This window comes from Silurus aristotelis (genome assembly GCF_946808225.1).
Source record: "Silurus aristotelis genome assembly, chromosome: 24".
Lineage (NCBI taxonomy): Eukaryota > Metazoa > Chordata > Actinopteri > Siluriformes > Siluridae > Silurus > Silurus aristotelis.
The window spans coordinates 5,808,143-5,830,957 of NC_139597.1; the positions used below are offsets into that span (position 1 = coordinate 5,808,143).

Below are 22,815 nucleotides of genomic sequence, written 5' to 3' on the forward strand. Positions count from 1 at the left end.
TATATATATATATATATATATATATATATATATATATATATATATATATATATATATATATATATATATATATATATATATATATTTTCTTCTCTAAACTTACAGCTCAAAAGGTTGTTCGTTATGAAAGCAAAATCATTCAGACCGTAGCAGGAGATAACAATTGAACAATTGAAATCACTATAAAATTTTAACACTGACAGTACACTGTATGATACACTATTCTAAAACTAATGGTCATAAATATTTTATGTTGGATATATTTACGTTCCAGAAAACCCCGCTATATTTGAAAATCTGCGATAACTTGACGGTACTGTGCTCTCATTCACCCCGAAATGGCGGCCAACAGCAGCAAAACTCTTGCCACTACAAAGCATTTCCAGAAGTTCAATCTTTTCTTGGAGTCGTTGTCTTCCTCCTCTGCCGCTTAGTTTCGTTAAGAGAAGCTGTTGATGGTGCAAGTTTTGAGGTCATTTTACTCTACAGTACAGATACCGTATAAATTCACTACAGTAATACAGTAACGTTTCACTAAACAACAAGTTGTATCCGCAATATTCAGATAGTTATTTTCCGTACGAGAACCCGCGATATTGCCGATGCACTATGTTCGATCTGCAATATATCGAGGGACCTGTATATAAATAGAGATGTGTGTGTGTAATCAGTATGATGTGATGAATTTAAACAAGACTAAAGTATAAAATAGAAGGTTATTTTTGTAAAAATCTGAAATGTAGTGAATACAAAAACATGGTTATTTTAGCTCTATTTGCCATTCATGTGCATTTTAAAAGGAGAAGAAAAAAGTCTGGATGATGAACTTTATAGTGTATTTTTTTTGGCGAACAACAAACTTTTTATTAATTGAATACTTGTGCCATCACACCACTGTTTCCTGCCCAAAAGAGCTAACAAAATTTCAAGGATTACAACAGCTCTACATATGATATTTTACATTCATTTATCTGGGGCCTGTTGTGTACCAACATGAGAACCAAAGAAATGTCATTAAATTTGAATACTTGTAGGTAAGAACCTGCAGAACAAGTGAACGAGAAGGATATGAAGCGTCTCAGAACCAGATACTTGGCAGCATTATTACAGAGATAGCACTATAAAGAGATGTGTAGCATTAAAACAGTAGCTTTTTCTCAAATAGGCAGCTTCAAAAGGTTCCTCAAGAGTTTGGTAAATACATAGTGTTTTTCTGTTCAGAAATCATGTAGACTTGGCTCAGTGAATTATACCTAATAATTGTAATATATCTTCATATTTTTTTATGTAGATATCTTTTGTTGCTGCTTCATTCTGTTCAGGTGGATCCAAAGCCAACTCAGGAATACTGGGAATAAAGTGGGAATACATCCTGAATGGTACTCTAGTCCATCCTAGGGCACTATACAAACACTCATTCATACTAAGTGGTTATTATTTTTTTAGCATAGCTAATCTACCTAACGGCATGTTTTAGAAGGTTGGGAGAAACCTGGGAACCTGAAGGAAAACCACACAGGCAGGAAGCATAATTCTGGATTGAAGTGTGACCCTGCAGAGGCACCAGCATGCTACACTTATACAGTATACTAAGGTTACATATAGAACCTATATAGATTCTACATAGACATGAGCACAGTATTAGGTATCTCACAATCAACTGTTAGTTTTGCCTGATTATTTGCACTACTGTTTAGATTCTGACCGCATTTCTTTAGCTTTGTACTTGCGTTCTGAAATAATGAGAAAAACAAATCGAATCTCACTTAATTCGAGAAAACCAGCTGTTATGAAAACTTTGGTTATTTTGCCTTTTTCCAGACCGCAAAATGGAATGTGCTTCATTGCCAAGAGTGTTGTTTTGTCCATTGTGTAGCACAGTGTTCCCAGGATAAAACCCGGATTTACAACTTTACCTTGTCCATTAATATTTGTTCACATGATATCGGGAATTTTATTCACCTATTCACAGCCAAAACATAAAAATAACATAACATTTTAAAATATTTAAAATAAATATATTTGGATGTAAAAGAGATACGTAGCACAAATGTTTTTTTAACTTAGGTATACTGCTTCATTAAGTAACAGATTTTTTAATAAATATTTTTTTATTTTTATTTTTATTTTTATTTTATTTTTTTTTTAAAAACCTTTGTAGGGTTCCCATTAGGGGCTTTGTAGGGCTTCACATTAGTTAGGCAAATACCCACCCACCCTCTCAACCCCACTCACTCACTCACTCACTCACTCACTCACTCACTCACTCACTCACTCACTACAGTACATGGTTAGTAAATGGGGTTGAGTTTCCCAAAAGCATTGCATCATCAATAATTGTAAGAGTCTTATAAACATTATATACCTTACAGCACATTTATATTATTTTTTTGCCTACCCCAGCGCTGTTAGGAAACTGGGGTTAAGAGAAGAAGCAGAGAGGATTAAGGGCCTTGCTCAAGGGCCCAACAGTGGCAGCTCGGTGGTGCGGGGGCTTTAAATCCAGGCCTTCTTTTCAGTAACTCAGAGTCTTAAACATTGAGCTACCATCTTTCCACTATTTTTTTGTTTTGGACAGAAGGAGCATTGTATTGTACACTATCTCTATCCGGATTGAAACAGCCTTTACTTTACAGTACTTTACGCAAACTCTGGCTTGGAAATTTTATCTTCAAAGCACTAACTGCCTATCGAATCAACCTCGTGCTAATCGAAATACAGTGGCTGTATTTTAAAGTGCTATAATGTTATTGATGTTTCAAATCACAGTATAGTATCTATTCGATAACCGCTGCCAGCGTTATAATGTCTTTTATACTACAGCACTGTACACAGAATGGTTTTGACTGGTCACAGACAAAAAGTCAAGACGGCTTTTACTGTTATTCCAATCATATCAAATACAGTACACAGTGAAACAAGCAACGTTATCCCAGGACCAAGCTGCTACATAATACAACAAAAATTTTCATGACACAAAACACAAAAGAATAGCTAGAACACTATATAAAATATGTAAAAAATGAAATAAAGTCAATCCAAAAGAGTGAGAGATAAACATTGCAGCAACCATCAGTACAGTAGATGTCAATAGAATAATAATTACTGTACATGCATGTGCATGTAAATCAATTGAAATGACTCACTCTAATAGTAGCAACTAACAGACATGTGTTGATATGGTCAAGATTTCAGTAACAATATGTTTATTTAGTTTTTAATTTTAAAAAGGAGACTCAAGTATCAGTGTTCAAGATGTAGTTTACAATTTCATACCCAGTGTTGAAAAAGAGATTCTTTATAGCTGCTTTAACATAAGCGATAACAGGATCTAACTCGATTTAGTGTAAACTGCATAATAACGAGGCAATTAATGTCGTTGAATTGTTGTGGTATATAAAACATAGACATGCTGTTATTAGAAGAAAATCGAATTCATGGTGGTGATATTAATTTAACGGATTCTTTATCTAAACTTTCTAAACTTCTTAAGAAATTGATCAGTAAACCATTTCATATTGTACCAAAAACTCTTACATAACTGAATATTGATTACAAATGAAATGGCCTCAATGCTGATGTGCAGCTGAAGAAAAAAAGAAAAGAAAATGAAATCAGTTTAGGTGTGTTTCTTCTGTACATGGTTTATCTACAGTGTGCCTAAGTTGCTATACAGTGCTGTCTTCCAGGATCCTGTCTTTAGACCTCTAACGCAGCTGAACGTGTACCGATCCGCTAATATTCTGATTTTATAATGCATGCTTCACAGTAAACACTTCTTTTTTCTATCAAAAATGTGGTAGTTGTGTGTACCGTATTCTAATAAATATCCATAGGTATGCAGCTTTAGTGGGATATACTGTGAACATGAAGCCTTCAAATCTTCCTCACATCAGCAGAGATATTTGGGATTTTTGTAGAATTTTTTGGTCGGAATAAAACGAACATGGATGAGGGTCTGCAGTGAATGCTTTGCGAGTGTTTGCACGTTTGTTACCGTAGATTTAACAACCCCCCCGAAAAACGTGAAGCGCAGCATGAGTTTTTTTTAGCATTTTCTGACAATTTTGCATTTTCTGCAACAATCATTTACTATTGTTTGACTGATTTGTTTTTTGTTAATAAGCAGTAATTGGTTTGTTCTGTTCTGTATTGTTAACTGTTAGCGTTAAACATTTCTTTTATGAGGTCTGCTAGGTTCCAGGTATGTGTGTGGGGTACAATTTCAGAAGCACTGGGTATTTATTTTTTCAGTCATTTTTACTGCGTTTTCTACTATCTTGTAAAAAGTTCAACAAGTGACATTGTTCAAAGAATCAAAAAAGTTGCACTTATTTTTTGTTTTAATTGAGTTATAGTACAGCATACAATAGTATTTGCTTTTGATCACTCTATATCCAGACCTATATGTATGTTGAATTTCAAATCCAAATTTTATTCGTCACATAGCGTTCCAATTCATCATGTTTAATAGGTTTGAGGTCAGAGCTCTATAGCAGGCCACTGAAGATTTTTTACTCAAATCCAATCATTGCCATGCGGGAGCAAGTTTGGGTCTAAAACGCCAAAGGCATTCTGTACAATTGTCCGAGATGGAAAAAGTACACACATCCTTCACTCATTTATACGCACAGATACTCAATTTTTAAAAGACTTTAAATGTTTGGGCTCTGACATGTACTTAAGTAAAAAGTAGCCATTACCACTACATGTTTTGGTGTCACGCTGGTAACTGGACCTCACTTCATATTAATATATTAATACAAAACAAATTAAAATTTGTGTTACCTAATGAATGAATCTACGCTTGACAACCACCACAACCACAAGCAGAGAATAGATGATCAGGTGATCAGGAAACTCTCTGTTCTCAGTCATGTTTACGTCATGTCTCACGCACGTTAAACACATACTTCTTGTTGCCTTCTGCTTTGTACATAGTTAGCTGCATAGACTAGGTTACATCTGTGGTGCATGATAGCCAGAAAATGATACACCATTGGTAGGTTTTAAAAAAAAAAGCCGCACAATGACAAAGAAAATATGGGCTGAAAACGGCGCACAATGAGAAAAAGAAAGTTGAAGTAAAAAGTTGTCCAAAAAAAAAAAATTGAAGTAAAGTACTGATACGAGAAAAATCTACTATCTAGTACTAAAAATATAGTATTTGTACTTCGTTACTTCCCATCTATACATTTGTCTGCCTCCAACTTTCTGGTAACAGTTTGGAGAACCACATGTAAAATCTTTGCAATAAAATCTAAAATCTTTCCAAAAGTATTTTGCCAAAATAACTACCCTGTACTTTCGATTTTGTACGCCGCACATACCTGGTTAATACCTAGAACATGGGACATTGTAAAGAAAAGCTTTCTATTTAAAAATTTCTTTACAACTTGAGAACTTTACTGATAAGTTTAAAATATAAGGGAAATATTATCTGCTAAAAAATTTGACTCCCGAGTAATTTATTTGAGTTACAGCAATACAATCGTATTACTACCAATCACACCTCAACACCTTAACCAGTTTCTTATCATTGGATTTTACAAGTTCCTGGATATTTTTATGAATGTCTGTTCTCTCACCTTTTAGGACCAATTTCTTCCAGTACATTGAAATATACTTTCTTCCATCTTGTAACGTAAATAAAAGTGTTGTATTAAAATGGGTTTGGTTTAGTAGGACAAAAAAAATTGTCAGTTATTTCAGTCAGTAATCGATTGCAATGTGAACGTTTATGGTGTTTTTTAATGTGTACATGTGACCCTGTGGAGATGCTGTTGAATGTCTGTGTGTCACCCAGCTTCATTAAACTGTACTGTACAGTGTCTATTTGTGTAAGAAATGCTAAAAAATTATGTATTTTGGTATTCTAACTGTACATTTTGTAAATGATTTAAAAGAAATAAAGTAGTTTATCCATGTAGTCTTATTTTCCTATGCTAATGACCTATATTATTATGTACACTACATGTATGTGAGGACACTAAGCAGTTACAGGCTGAATTTATTTATTTGTTTTTTGTTTGTTTGCCTTTTAAAGGTTGAAATTTGCAGTATCAGCGGTAAGGTTTCTAGAGTTGCCTGATGGTGTCTCTCAAATCTACTTGGTTTAGATATAAAATACCTTGTACTACTATGTATATTTTAGCCAGGATTTAGCACTTTCTCCATAGTTATAGATGGTTAATTGTTTATTATGTTTATTGCTATTCGTTTTTTATTGTCTTTAGATAGAAAATAGTTAGTTTTGGGCAACCTAAAATGTTATTAATTCTGATTCTTTTTTTAACTTAAATCTGTGTTTCACAATGGGAATCACTTTGGGCGTGACCAACTACGGAAGCTCCTATGACACCATGTCTGTGACATTGCGTTTTCTTCCCGTGAGGGACTGTCGCAAAACAAGTGGGCCATCATCATCACAGTCTTATAGGATCGTGATAATTGACATGCTAACGCTATTCTGGGCCAGCAAGCTGGCTCTGTGAGGCGAATTTAAAATCTAATTGGTTAAAGAAACAGACCCATTGCTAATTCTGTAAAGCTGCTTTGAGACAATGTCTGTTGTGAAAAGCGCTATAGAAATAAACTTGACTTGACTTGACCCATTTCTAATATCGTTTAAGGTACATTGGCCAGCACTACTGATTCTAAAGGCCCTGGGCAGATTAGATTGACATTTCAGCACATGGAGGCTGAAATCTGATTGGACAAAAGTGCAGCCAAGAGAAATGCTACGAAATGAAGAGCATAAACTGTTGGGAATAAATTAATACAATTTAATATTAGAATTTAGGTTGTAAATGCAGGTCAGTGCATCTAATAGTGTTTAGGCCAGCAGAGAAGGCTTTGCTGGCCCTGACCGCCCGCCACTGATTAGAACTGATTACCAATGATTAAGTAGACGTGAAATACAAGGCATAGATTCAATGAATGTAAATACAGTATGATAATCATCTTTTTGCTCTATTTTTCTTCAAAATGCCTTTGGAGAACAATGTTCAATCAAAGTACCAATAGCATAAAATCACAATAAATGAGAATTTTGGTAATTGGTTTAAATAAAAGTGGTAAACATTTATGTTTACCATGTATGGTGTTTGGAGGAAACATGACATAAAGCCAAAAGAGCATTACAGCCTTGAAAAACTTTAAAAAACAGTTTAAATTCAAGAATACAGCTGCCTGTCTGCGTATTTGTGAGTAATTGTAATAGTCTGCACCGGATCACTTATAATATGCTATTAATGAGCTCTTGTATGTGTATATGTAATGCATTGCTCAACACTAATAGTCATCCTGGAGCTATTTGAAGATAGCCCTCCCATCTAATAATGGCTCATAAGGCCAAAAACTGAGACGGAGCTGAGCCAAACGAATTAAGTGATAAGGCTTGTATAAAAAAAGCGATGAGAACATCGAAGATCTCAATGAATACGTTTATTACAGCGTTTTTGGGAATGTTCTAGCTAAATCATCTCTCCTTATTTTAGCTCCATGTTTATTGCCACCATCGCTCTGTACTCTCAATGACCTGATCTGGTGATATCATTTGATTTTCCTCACTGCTGAGGATTTACTTCCAGACCTCGGCTAGAGACTCCATTAACATGCCGAGATAATAAGTCAGAAGGATGACTTTATACTACAATACTTGGGAGTGCCTAAGGGTTATTTTTAGACTGTGTGTCATGGAGTGGAGACAATTAGCTTGTGCTTCACCTCTTATTAATATAAGAATGTGTGTGCTTGTATATGTGGTCAAACACTATATGTATACACACTATATGTATACACACACTACACACTTTTCATAACTCTGAATCTCATCTTTTTAATGTTAAGTCATTGGGCACTCACTATTCTCTCTGGTTTTCCAATTTACAGACTTTAAACAACATCAGAGAACCTGAAATGTAGGATTCAATGTTTTATACATGAGTTTATGTGACCTGGATGACTAAAAATAGGTTTCCAAGGGATGGTATTAATGAAGTCTTGCCTGTGTTTTGTATTAATAACAATCTGAAGCAATTATTTTACTAACAAAAACAAAATATTCCATGACTAAGCCATAAAACAGTTCTTTGGTTTGCATCTTTATTGGGTTTGGTGACTCCTTTAAGGTTCTATGAAGATCCCTGTAAGATTTTTGGAATCAATAGACATAAAAACTATCTATTTTTCAAAAAAATGGGTTTATTTTGGGCTAAAAACCTGATAAGTCTTAATGGTTTTATCTTTCAAAATGTTCATTCTTAGAAAAACAGGCAAAATCTAAGTATGTTTAGTGGCTTTGCTTTTCTTCACTAGAGAAATCTTTAAATGTTTAATGAAGACCCTAATTAAATGTTTTAGTTTTTTTTTCCAGAGAGAGGAGTCCAAATGATGACACCGGAAACTCCTTTCAAAAAATGCCAGGAGTGTCTTGTAACAATCTGGGGGCAAACAACATTAATAACAAAGAATTAAATAAAATGTAGTTAAAAGGCTACCATATTTGACATACATACTATTTAATGAATATTTAGAATAACCTCATACTGAGATTATTATTTGAAAATGTATGCCAGTTTTCGATGAGAGAACAAAATGAACACCTGGACTCCGGTCACCACTGTTATAATGTGTAAGACAAAAAAATGTACAGTGGAACCTTGGAGCTCGCGGCCTCAGCGCTCGCGACCTCGCATGCTCGCGACTCAAAAGGGCGCGAAAATTCGGAATTTGCGACCGGTCTTGGTCCCTAACCCTTGCGAGCTCCGAGGTTTTACTGTATATTAAAACTTCCATAGAGTGAGCACAGGGGGCAGAGTCAGTCCTGCCCCAATAGGCCTGTGCTGGTTCTGCTTGCTTCCATTTTTGACTTTTTTGTTGCAATAATAATTACATCTGAACAACCTGAATGTAGAATTCTGTGGTATAAGATTCATTTGTTTAATACAAACCCTTCTGCTACATCTAGTAGAGCTCCTAATGTTTTACCCTTATGGCCATAAAGCTATATTTGATAACATAAACTACATGAGCTCTATGAAAAGCTGAGCACCTCAGCAGCTTTTCTTAGACATCCTTATCATTTAACCACGTCATACAAATTCACTCCCAGAGTCACAGTATGCCTAAAATACACAGTACACAACAGTGCTGTTTGGAAAGCGGATCTACATCGTCATAAATACAGAATTATATATAGAATATATAGATCATAAGCTAAAATAAAGGAACTGACTGACATAATAATACAAAAGTGGATAAAGTGGCAAAGATGAGATCTCATGGTCCAGAATAGGATTGTTAAATGGGTTCCCACTATTAATATACAAATATTATGCCCAGGGATGTAACACTATGAGTTTAGGCCAGATTTCACTGTTGCAGATAAAACTCATGTGATTAAACAAATTCTTTGTTTTTGAGCTGAGATCGTTGGTCTTAGATGTACAGAAACAGGTAACAGGTAAACAACTTGTAGCGTTCCATCTCTAAGCAATTAGTAATTGGATTGGTGGCTCAAATCATTTGAAAAACCTTTATGTAAATGCCTCGATTGGTCTGCCGATACCTTGTGCACGTGCCAAGCACAGTGTTCTGAATATTTTCCTCTGTTTTATGCCGTGCTGCCCTTCTGCAGGACTTTCTACCAAATTTCTTTTGCATGTGAACACACGTGACTAAAGATGACCATTAACAAAATTCTGGCAGCTTCGTAAAAATATTGATTCAAATCTCAGAGCGATGAGTGATGTTATGACCATCATCTAAAAAATAAGACGGTGGAATAGGATTGAACCAAACTCAAGAAACAGCTTCAAATCCGTTTGCATCGAAACCTAAACAAAAAGAATCGATAGGAAAAATGATCTTTATTACCTAAAAATCCCACTGACGCATGTTCTCTTAATGAGAGCTTATTTTGTGTACAAGCCCGCATCTCGCCGAATTGCTGACATAAACAGAATATTTACATACGCAGGCCTTTACTTAGAGGACTGTCATCGAACAGTATAATCTGACATTCATTGTCTAATGACACAACCTGGTGTGGAGATTGTATCAGGATCATCTCAAATAATTAGACTTATAGTATAAACCAGTGACTGCTAAATTTGCGTGCTGTGCAAAACTTTAAATATCTGTAAAATTTTGCATTATCTTCATCGTTTGATCGAAAAGTCGAACCATCGTAACTTGGGGACTATAACATTGGTATTGTTTCCACATTGTTTACTTGATCTCAAGTTTCACAGTTTATGTCATTTGCCATTGAATTTTCCTTCTTTTTTGTTATGCTCTAGTGCATGCAGTAATTAAACTGGACCACCTTTGCTATAAGATTGTGCGGTCATTTGCCTTTCCTGGCCTCGATTGTTTAAAGAATGAGTGAGGTGGAGTGGTTGGGAATTTACAACAACGAGAAACTTTAGCCTCCCCTGCGCCCAATTTAGGGCCGCCTAAAAATATGAAGCGTCCCAACTGCAGCGGGGGTCCACAGGGGGTCCAATCACCACCGCCGGGGTGTGCGTGGGCCAATCCAACCCCGGGTGTGTATCTGTACTCACTTTGGAGAGATCTCCTTTAACCCCCCACTCCCCCCGATTCTCTCCATCCCACCGCTTCTATATGGTCATGATGACAGGGGCATGCCGAGAAGTCCAGCCGAGTGACGCGAGCGCTCTCTCTCTCTCTCTCTCTCTCTCTCTCTCTCGCGTGTGTGTGAGTGTGTGTGAGTGAGTGTGTGTGTGTGTTTTTTTTAACAAGCACCTCTTTCGGCCCTAGCTTTATTTAACCACTCGAGTGGATCCCGGGGGCCATTAGTGCGTCTCTCCACGTCGCCGCGCGCGCAGCTCTCCTCCCGTTCCTCGTTTTCTGTTCAACACTTTTTTATTTGATTTTTTTGCTGGGAAATTTGGGGACGTGATTCTTAGTTTAAAGGTTTATGGTTGGTAAAAACAAAAAAAGAATATATAATTGAGAACCAAGTTACGGCGCAGGAACGAAGCAAGAAGTCGGGAGCGCTACCGCACATTGCTGTCTTCCTGATTCCCTTTTATTGCTTGCAACTTTTTTCCCGACTTATATCATTTTGTTTCTGTTCCTTTTCCTTTTTGGCACTGCCTGGCACTGCCTTGCTGTTTCTCCGCCTGCGGTGAAGTTTCACACACACACACGCACGCACACACCCGCGCGCGCCCCGGACGCACGGACTGCCTGCAACTATAAAAACCAGAAGGAGGAAAAAAAAATCATGATGAGTAACAACGCGTACTACGATCACCATCAGCAGCAGCAGTTTCAGCCGCCGCCGCCGCAGTACTACTACCAGGACGGCGAGGACGGAGGCGGAGACGAGGAGATGCCCGCCACCGAGAAGGACCTGGCCGAGGACGCGCCGTGGAAGAAGATCCAGCAAAACACGTTCACCCGATGGTGCAACGAGCACCTGAAATGCATGAACAAGAAGATCGTGGACCTGCAGAAAGACCTGAGCGATGGCCTCAAGCTTATCGGTCTCCTTGAGGTGCTCAGCCAGAAGAAGATGTACAGGAAGTACCACGCCAGGCCCAACTTCAGACAAATGAAACTGGAGAACGTGTCCGTAGCGCTGGAGTTCCTGGAAAGGGAGCACATCAAGCTGGTTTCAATAGGTAAAGCCACTTTCCTTCACTGGGTCTGGGTAGAACTTCTGCACATGGAGTATGAGTGTGAATCGGTTCGTGCTGCCAACTCTTTCGAGTGAGTCGAGTGCGAAGTGATTCCCAAGCCATAAGCCATAAAAATAGTTTTTTGTACACAAAAATAAATTAGTTCTACATTTCCTTTGTAATAATACTTTGGCATGTCATAGATTTAAAGTATGAATATTCTTGTTTACATTGAGTTGCACCACTCATACTACAAAATTATACATTTATTCCTGGTATTGTCACATACAATTTGGTAATTTTGTTTCATTTAAAAAAAATACTTTTTCTAAATTCTTACCTCGAAAATATCTCAAAGGGCGTAAATCAAACAAATACAACACTGCCTTCATTCAGTTTGACTCATTTAAACTAATTTAAAAAGAGTCGACTCCTAAATATGACTCATAACAATCATCACTGCTGGAACTAGAAGGAAGAAAGCCATTCATGTAACAGCCATGCATGTCTAAAAGCACATATGTAAAGCTGTTTGTGGTGATCAGTCCTCTCCACAGTGTGCTTTTATATATTTTTTTAAATTAATAGGGGATTTTGAGGGAGTATGGGATTCAGCATGCTAGTAGGCTTTTAACAAATCACGTGTGTTGAACGTGGGGTTTGGCTGTATCCAGATGTGGCAGATGTGACTTTGTGAGTTTCAATGAATCAGAGTAGTATTGTCTTAATCGAGGAATACTGTCCCATCAAGAGTTTTTTAAAGGGCATTTTTTTTAACATATCACAGTAATAAATTATATATATATATATATATATATATATATATATATATATATATATATATATATATATATATATATATGTATATAATTTATTACTGTGATATGTAAAAAAAATGCTGTTTGGAAAAAAAAGTTGATTCTACAGTATTTTAGTGCATACGAATGGTTTAAGCATTTAATTGTTGCCAGATTTGTTGAATCTTCATTTGGCTGCCTATTTATCATGCAAGTTATTAAACAAGACATCTGTGAGAAAGTATAGTTAGCAAATTTATCATGCAATAACGAATCGCTTCTGACACTTTTAGTTTGCATGTTTGTAATTTTGCGGAGTGACATAGACGCATCCATCTTATTAACATCGGTGCAAAAGTTGTATTTCGATGGTATCATTATGACGGAATCTGCGTGTTGTGTTAGTTCTGATTTATAAGACAAACAACACTAAGCAACATGAGCAACAGTTTATTCTTGTGCATGACTGACACTATGTAGTGGATTGTTGTGCAGAGGCACGTTTACATGACACACACACACACACACACACACACACACACACACACACACACACACACACACACACACACACACACACACAAACACACACACACAGCATTACAGATTTATCACAGCTGTGCTCGGTCAGATATCTCAGAAAAGTGAGCGTGTCCAGTGCTGGAGGGTGTGTGTGCTTTAAATCCAGCTCACGAATCCATGCTCAAAGGATTTCATTGCGATACTTCATGTGGAAATCTGCTGTTGGCCTGGAAATGACATTTCACTAGAATAGATTTTCAGCACAGTGGTACCATGGGGGTTATCCTGAAAAATCAATTGTGTTTTCTTTTCTAATGCGGTCCAGAAGTGTAGTGTAAGTCTAAGCGAATCTTTAGAAGTTCGTTGAAATATTCTCTCTATGATATATGAATATTAAACAATGCTTTCAAATAATGCAGTTTAAAGGCTGCATTTTAGCTGTGGAATATACACTATATGGACAAAGGTATTGGGACCTCTGACTTTTCCAGCCATATGTGGTTCTTCCTCAAACTTTTACCACAAAGTTGGATTCCCACAGTTTCCCTTTATTTGAGCTAGGAGACCCAAACTGTTCCAGCACGACAATGCGCATGTGAACAAATACATCTCCATGAAGATATGCTTTAAATACCTTTGGGATTAATTGTAATCCTATCTGCACTCAAGGCTGCTCACATTAAATTTGTGCCTGACTTTACTAATACCCCTGTATCTGAATGAGCCCAAATCTCTACAAAAAAACCCCAAAATGTAGTGGAATATCTACCCAGAAGAGTGGAATTTATTTAACAACAAATGAGGAGTAAATGTGGAATAGTCAAAAAGCGCATAAGAATTTTATGACCAGGTGTTCACAAACATTTTTCCATATGGTGTATCATGAGTTAGAATAGACACGAGGCAAGTTATTCCCCATGTTCCCACAAAATTGTGCGCACACCTCTAAGGAAGTGGTGTAGATAAGATAAGACGCAGCTAGTCAAGATGTGAATGGTTTTAGCAGGCATGGAAGTCTGATGACAGGAACATGGGGTGATAGCTGAAAAATGATGAGAGAAGTTAGGTTTTTATTCTCCTGAAAAGTTGCCAGTAAAAGTTCTGCTCCATGTGACAGGTTAATGTATTGGCAATTTTCATTCCTGGAAGCTCCCTTTGGGCTCCTTGTCTTATCAGGACCCTTGTACCCACTCCCACATTCTCCGATTTCACTTTCTTACGCTCTCTCTCTCTGCAATTCGTTCAAATTTCCAAATGGTGCATCTACAGAATATTTGCATAAAATTTTATAGAAACAGAATAGGTTATCAATTGACTTTTTGTAAAGGGACTTACATTCGGCAGACGTTTTAGACAGAATTAAAGCCAAGAGAATAAATCAATTGTAGTGAGATTGCTTGAGTAAGTACCTCAACTTCTCCTGATCTCCAATGAGAGAATATTGAGCTCCAGAGTTTATGGTTACAGTGATGATCAGGAAAAGCTAGGATGAATGTGCTAGCCATAGCTTCTTATTAAAATGGTATTTACAGCATATTATCCAGTTAGCATAATGTGATTAATAATTTTTTTTTTGCAAACAAGAGAAATAGAAGATTCACAAAGTGAAGGCTGATTTCTTTCTACCTGGAGTTTGGCACTTGTTTTTCAGACTGATCTGAATGAACGAATGAGCAAGAAGGAGTATACATAGGGACATAGTATGATTGGAACAGAATTGTGTTCAAAGTGACCACAGAGTGCTTAGAAAATAGATCATCAGACCTACACACACACACACACACACACACACACACACACACACACACACACACACACACACACACACACACACACACACACACACAAGCAGTGAGTTCAACTCAGCTGTCCCTGGTGATAACGTGGACATTTCCAGAAGGGCACCTGTCATCGGCCAGCGTCTACCCCTCAATGTGGGTTCGTCTGATAAAAGTATCCTATAACCAGCCCAGCTCCCTCACACACACACACACACACACACACACACACACACACACACACACACACACACACACACACACACACACACACACACACAGTGGCTAGTTTATATATGAGTCGGCATACTACCTGAACAGGAATTACATTTGCCCTCTCTAGTGATAATCGAACAGTGAGCTAACTTTTATAAGTTCCTTACCGTTTTGCATTAAAAGGCGTGTTGTATTTAGACAGAGATGGTTTTGGTGCTCAATTAAGCAAGTATATTTGTAGATGTAGCATAATAGGTTGTGTCTTATGGTTATTGTAAATGTATATGCTTTCCTCACGTCTGTATGAAATTTCTGTTTTTGATTTTGATTTTCTTCCACTTCCTGTGAACATGCTGGTTTTATCATCTTCCAAATGTGACTGTCTTTGGCTTTCAGGGGTGAAAGCCTTGATTACAGCATAGAATAATGTAAAGCGTTCTTTACTTCAGTGCAGTTTTATGATCTTATCCCTCTCATACACCACGTTGCCAGATTATTAGGTACACAGATCTAATAGCATTATGCACTTAAAATAGATTATGGAACATACATTTGCCAAGGGTATTTGGATGGCTGCAAACAGCCGTAAGTTTAGAGATAGAGGGTTAGAAGTGTTAGATATGCCGCTATATAGTATCTAGCTTGTAGCAGCCTATGAAAATATTTGGACACCTTCAACAGGTCAGAAAAGGTCACATCAAGTCTTGATGATGTGACTTCCGCAGCTGTGGAAATAGAAACAATTTAAGCATTTTGTCATTAGCCAAATGATATACTGATGGTATTGGTTTAAATGACCTGCATTAGATCTTTTCTGAAGTGGGTGATTGATGCTGAGACAGCTGAACTCTAGGCTCTATCCTCTGACAGGTGCTGGAAATAGAGCACAGGCTTAACTGAGTGTGGTGGAGAGGGGGACAAGACTAAGAGAGGGGGAGAAATGGATTGCATGGCTAAAAGGTTACTTAAGTAGCAGCCATGATTTCTAGGAAATATTGAACCAGTAAGCAGACATCAGGGCTCTCATTTTGGAATGTGAAAATTTGCGGACCTTTGAAATGAAATATCTGTTACTGAGGTTTCCTTCTCTTTCGAATTTTAAATATAATTTAGGCATTCACATTTGGTGTCCAAAGTCTAAATATGACATGTAAAAATACTTGTCAGTTCTTTGTACCTTGAAACGAGCATGGCAGCTTAGAGAACTGCTAATAAAGAAATAACAACATTACTAATTACAAAGATAATAATGATTATTAGTTTTGGTGTTATACTTATTATTGTAGTAGTAAAATCCAGACACAGTGCTGAGGGATTTAAGGATGTTCAGTAAGGACAAATTAGATACCATTGCATGACATTGTCGGAAACCGTTACTTTACTCTTCTTTAACTGTATCAGCTTCAGATCTCTTTGGGAAGCCACAAAGCTGCTCCTAAAGTTTCAAAATGCTTAATAAAACAGACACTGTCGAGTTTGCTTAATATTTCTTATGAACAGATTTTTATGATGTTTATGTTTTCTGAGGTCTCCCAGAGACAAACTTTTCCAGCCAGGTAACTGTGTAAAAATAAACATGCTAATTAATTATTTTCACATCAGTGACGGAGAAGCGTTAAGTGAGGTAGAAATGGCCACAGCAAACAGCTACATAAACACATTTTTTGAAGCCATTATGCTATTTGAAGCTAATTTAAGCTATAGTAAAGGGCAATAGGCTACTTTGCTTAGTCTGGTGGAACTATTACTGAGACTTTGCTAGCTAAATCTAAAACTATAACCCTGTTTAACTTTAAGTGTTGACGATTTGGAGTCTAATACAACATGTGTAAAATAAGTTAAGTGAAGTGAAATATGAATGACCAGTAGAAAAACAACACGGGTTAATTTGAAAGCATCCTGATGATGGCAAAAACTGACTCTGACTCTAAAAACTAATTCTTAAAACTATAATTTAGTTAGAGTTCAGTGCGTCATTTAAAAGCTTGATTCTGGAAGTTTCTCTGACTAGCTCAGAGACAGTTTAACAATATAGCTTAGCATCTAGACTGATCTACACTGATATACTGTAATTAACATTAAGCCCCAACCCCCAATTTATATATAATATAAACCCACTCGCCCTGTGTGCATGTTCACTCTCCTCTTCAGATAAAATAGTGTCTCTAATTGTTACCATGTGTCAGCTAGTCAGTTCAATGGAATGTTAGAGTGGAATGAAAACTCTCTCTCTCACACACACACACACACACACACACACACACACACACACACACACACACACACACACACACACACACACACAGTTTGATTGTCCTAGTGCTGTCTAATCTTCCCTTCCGTCTTTCCTTTACAAATACTGATTACATGTTTCCATGTTTTGCTTTCTGCTCTGTGAAGTACTTAGCGTTCAGCCTACTGGAATATTACATAATTATTATACTGTATATTTACTTTGTTGATCGGATACTGTGTCGTAAAACAAAACCTAGTTACTCCACGGTGTACATTACAGCTGATGTACATGCACAGGCACTTTTTGAAATTCTCTCACATGATCAAACTGCTTTGTTTTTGGTGTGATTAAACTGTCAGCAAAGTTTACTTCAATCTTTTGTTCTTATTGTTCCAAGAGTTAGATTTTTGCCCTGAGTTTTGGAGTTTTACATGCCAGCTAACTGCCTGCCCACTCTGAATTATCCAGTTTTTTAGTACAAAGCGAGGAAACCAGCATTTTATGCGCCAGTTTAGTTGAAAGAGGCCTGAACCTGAGGCAAGCACATGTAGAAGAGTGGGGAATAGAACTATATAAAGGTAAAGATGCTTTTTACTTGTCACATGTACATTACAGCATAGTGAAGTTCTTTCTTCACATATCTCAGCAATGTTGGGATGCTAGGGTCTGGGGGTAATGACATAGGGCCCCCAGAGCACAGAGGGTTAAAGGCCTTTCTTAGAAGCTTAAAGGTGGCAGTTTGGTGATCCTGGGGCTTGAACCCTCAACTTTATGATCAGTAACTCATAGCCTTAACCACTGACTTACCACACCTCCCACTTCCCTGCATTATGTAGTGCAGTTTATAGTATATATTATATGGGATTATAGTATATAAAATGTATTATATAACTATATAAGTATAAGCCTCTGTGACTTAAATAAACAATTCTCAAAACATGACTGCATATATTTGTTCATGTTATGATAAGTATACCACTGGGAAATTGGTGTGTAGCAAAGTTTCTGAGATGCTGTAGTCTGAAATGCTGTAGTCAAGCGGTTGTGTTTTCCATAAAGCATTATAAAATGATTGTTTAAAATAAAGGCAAAATTCCGTCATTCTGAAGCATGATCAACTACGACGGGGAGGTGGTAGCTTAGTGCTTAAGACATTGGACTTTGCATCTGAAGGTCATGAGTGTAAATCCCATTTAAGCCAATTCCTCACCAAGCTGCAACTCCTGGGCCCCTAAGCAAGGATCTCAACCTCATAGATGCTCATTTGTATAAATGCGATAAATGTAAGCCGCTGTGAATAAGGGCGTCTGCCAAATGCTAAAAATGTAAATTTAAAAATAACAACAATTATCAAGAATAACACTACAAATTGTGGTATGATATCATGTGAAAAGATCATTACTGCAACGTGCTTGATAATTTTTCCACTAACAAGTGATTCTGTGCTGTTTTCCTTTTTAATCGCTGACATTTACTAATACCTTTTGTCCATTTATACAAATATTACTACAAAGCCCTTCATCCTGAAGACTGCCAGCTTTATCCTTAATAGTTACACTGACACTGGATACCCCTTCCTTATGCTAAATAAGCTTTTCCTGTAGAACCCCATAGAACATTCCACCATATCAACATTCCATAATTGTTCCCATAGACCATTTCACCATATCAACAGTGGAGTCAACAGTGGGAGGTTTTGCCATACAGTTCATTACTGTAAAAATTATTGCCAGATCTGCAGTTATAGAAAATGATTTGATGCCCTCTAAACAATCAGAATCGAGAATTTACACATGCTGTGCTATTGATAGCTTTTGACTGTGCTACATTTGTGAAAATACACAGAGTAAGAGTAATACTGGTGAATATGTGACCGCTGCAGTGTGGCTGTGAATGCCAGTAGCCTGAGTGGATGCCGTGGCAGTGTCCGGTGTCGACGGTATCAGGGACAGGCCGCTGTCAGCAGCAGCCTGATGATGTCATCGACTGGCTGACCCTGGGTTGCCAGAGGAATGCCTCCATCTTCCAGACATAAGCAGCAGACTGAGTCATCTGCTAAACCTCCAAAGAGCAAAACAGGCATCTGAAGCAGAATATACAGAATGCCAGACAACATTCTAAGCATATTTCCCAGAGAACAAAGAGGTTTTTTTTTTTTATTATTATTATTTTTAAGAGATGTGTAACCATGTGTGTAAGTGTTTGTATGTGTTTGTGCAACAGCTGTGGACAGACAGATGTTTGATTTACAGCACTCAATTTTAAGTGGTTCTGAAGTGCTTTGTGTATTTGACTCTTATTTGTGTTTCGCCGATGTAACTGAATCTGATGTTGGATGTGGAAAACACACTGATTTGTCTTAACCCTGGACTTGCATCATGTTCTCCTCATATCTTTCTCAGTGGGCGAAATCTATTACAGGAATGAAACTGAGAGGAGAATCCTTGCTAAAGTGTCAGCATGACGGCTTGTATCCATCTGTGACTTGAACTAAACATGTCAGTGTGTGTGGGAGGGGGGGTTGCCTAGACTCAAGAGTGAAGAATCAGCAGCCTCAGCTTAAAATACTGTTTATCTTTTTCCCCTCCCTCCCGCCCACTGTGTGTGTGTGTGTGTGTGTGTGTGTGTGTGTGTGTGTGTGTGTGTGTGTGTGTGTGTGTGTATGTGTGTGTGTGTGTGTGTGTGTGTATATATGTGTGTGTGTGTGTGTGTGTGTGTGTGTGTGTGTGTGTGTGTGTGTGTGTGTGTGTGTGTGTGTCACCTCTTTTTATCCGGCATGAGTTTATGCTAAATGACCAGTAAAAGCCATTGTAAAAAACATACTGCATGCTGCTTTAAAAATCCAAATGCAGAATTGGATGCAAAGGTTTATGCCCCCTCAATATAAAATATAGCTTCATACTAACTTAAGGGTGTTTTTACAAGTCCTAGTACAAACTGCAGCCTAGACCAAACCACCTTAAATAAACTTTTATCTTTATTATCAAGTCCAGTAACATGTTTGTCAACTTTTGGATAAGGTATATCTGGCATAATTTCAGAGGAGGGGGTGTACAAACATTTACACCCTGTATCTGCTTCCAAAATGATTAAGTAAGGATTCTACTTGGAAGCTAGGATAATCAGGATAGAGCAAATACTTCATATTTTAGACATGTATACTTACTCTGGCTCCTTAAGCCTCCACATTTTGGATTTGTTAGTTGCTTCTGGTTCTTGTTAGTGCTCATCCTCACTGCTGCTACTTCCACCTGTTGCTCATTCCAGCTTCCACATTTTAAGCCATTTGGATTCTTGAAACATTTAGTGATACAAGGTGCTTGTTCCTTAAATCACTCCAGTAGGTTTGCCAGGGTTTATTTCTAATTAGTCTAGCTTTGAAACCAAACATGAGAAATGTGTGTGCCCCATTGAACTGTTTGGGATAGTTTCAGATCTTTTTTGTGTGGTGTTGAAGATGTACTTTATCAGCGGATGTGTTGTTGTGACCTGGCAACCCTACATGCTAGTTCTTTTGCTCTAAGGGATGAGTTGTAATTCCAATTTCAGGACTCGGTACTGTATGTTGTAAGCTGTAAAGAGTCTGAATTGATCACACAAACAGAAGAAGAGGTTTCATACTTTGTATTCTTGAAGGTTGAAGGTTTCTATCAACAAACTGAAAATCAACTGGAACTGAAACTCACACGCACACACTAACTCAACTGTGTGTTACTGAGCTGCTACAAATCTGAACTCAAACTCAAACACACACTCATACTCATTTTGATTCGCACAACTGCATGTCTTCAGCACAATCTATTTTATATTCATACTTTATTATTACTATATAACTGTTTACATGCTGTTTTGACTGCTGCTCTTGCTGTTTTGCACAACCTTTTGTTTTACATTTTGTGTTTATTTACAAGTACACTCTTGTATACAGTCCTCTTTTGCACATTGTACTGTATAACACATTATACAGTAGGTTTACTGGCGACACTATTATGTTTTATAATATTTTGTGTGTCTGTCCTACACTGTCTTGTGTTATCTGTCTGCACTCTTTTTTGTCTCACTGTTTGCACTCAGTTGCACACGATGCACTTTATGTGGTGAGGACACTTACTTTAGTCCTTAACTCTGTGTTCTGTTATGTAGCTTTATTTACCAGGGTCCTGGAGAAACGTTGTCTCATTTCACTATGTACTGTGTCAGCTATATATAGTGAAATTGACAATAATCTTGACTTTATTAAAAATGGAATCCAAATGCACATATTAGGCATTTAGCTTAAACTTAAAGATGCCAGAAATGCTCATCTCTCCTCATATCACTTAAGTGATTTATATCACTTAAACCTTAAACCCATTTATTAACTGTTGATAGAAATGTATCATAATACACAATAAAACCTAATTAATCTTAGTGTTTTGATTGTATTTTAAGTATTTCGATGTTTATCTCCAAAAGTAACTAGTGTTTTGGCATTTTTTGTTCATTGTTCGTACAGGAAGAAGATATAAGAGTTCATTTAGTTTAAAACCACTTGAGGTGCAAGTAATTCTAAGCTAACTGAATGTTAAAGCTTGAAATTATTACCATAGTTATTTGTTTACTTGCCTTATTCTAACTTAAAGGACAATGATGGGATTTTTTTTTTTTATCAGAAAACTGTGCTAATAAGGTGGATTAGCTATGCTAAATTGCCCCAGCATCTGAAGGAATTTTTGAATGTGTGTGTGTGTGTGTGTGTGTGTGTGTGTGTGTGTGTGTGCGTGTGTGTGCTTGATGAGCTAGGTTAAATCCAGGGTGTATTCCTGCCTTGTGCTCTGTGGTTAGACTCTAGCTCCAACAGGACCCTGACCTGGATAAAGTGGTTACTGAAATAACAATTTATGTGGTCACAGAAGACATAAAAAAAATCAAACTGTTCATTCAGCATGAGAGATAAATATTTAAAAAATCTGGAAAAACTCCAACCAATGCGTTCAATGACCGTGACAAATGCTGTTGTTTCCACAACAAAAAATGGGTCAGATTAAGTGTAGTAGAGATAAAAAATGCTGCTGTTTTAATATGAAATGCTGAAACGTCTTCCATGTGCGACCGAGACAAGGCACAGTTTATGTCAGATTTTAAAGCTCCTACTGTGAGACACTTTTAGATTATAGTGGAGTGATTGCACATTGGGAGTTGACTTGAAGTTTTTGACCCCATCAGTTGTTGCTTGGTCAGGCCTGGTAACAGCTGTGACAGCAGCTGACTGGAAGAAGGGAGCGTCTGTCCCTGAGTGCCCTGAAGCCTTTTGACAAATTTCCAGTTTATTTCTGCTCCCTTATTGCTCATTCCTGCTCACTCAGCCCTTAGCTCACTTCACAGACTTCCAAGTTCCTGACTGGACTTTTCAGTAAAACATAAGTGGCTATAGCAAGAAAACAACAAACTGCTTTTGAGATATAGTATCCTTTGTGGTTAATGTGGTTGCTTTTTGTGTGACACATGAAGCACTGATGCTTGTGGGCCCGCTCACACTGCAGGCCTCCTGTGTCCTGAGGCAGTTATTCCAAACCGTTTATTCAGTGTTTACTTAGGAGTCAGGTTTTCCCCCGCTGTTTGTACTGAGAGGAAGA

General features: G+C 37.4%; 1 protein-coding gene and 1 long non-coding RNA gene across 9 annotated transcripts in view; both read left to right on the forward strand.

Moving 5' to 3' along the window:
* Window positions 1-78: 78 nt before the first annotated feature.
* LOC310719303 lies at window positions 79-1,915 on the forward strand. The gene is made up of 2 exons (XR_014531439.1): window positions 79-1,379; window positions 1,481-1,915. It is a non-coding gene; the product is annotated as an uncharacterized lncRNA (long non-coding RNA).
* An 8,730-nt stretch (window positions 1,916-10,645) lies between these two features.
* Window positions 10,646-22,815, forward strand: part of flncb (filamin C, gamma b (actin binding protein 280)) — a 71,422-nt gene continuing 59,252 nt past the window's right edge. For 5 of the 8 annotated variants that reach the window (XM_083528778.1, XM_083528782.1, XM_083528779.1 and 2 more), the window contains exon 1: window positions 10,707-11,654. In XM_083528778.1, coding sequence (XP_083384904.1) covers window positions 11,255-11,654 — 400 coding nt within the window. In that variant the 5' untranslated portion in view covers window positions 10,707-11,254. Of the gene's footprint in view, window positions 11,655-22,815 lie in introns of all 8 variants that reach the window. The other 3 variants (XM_083528784.1, XM_083528785.1, XM_083528781.1) reach the window with 2 other exon arrangements.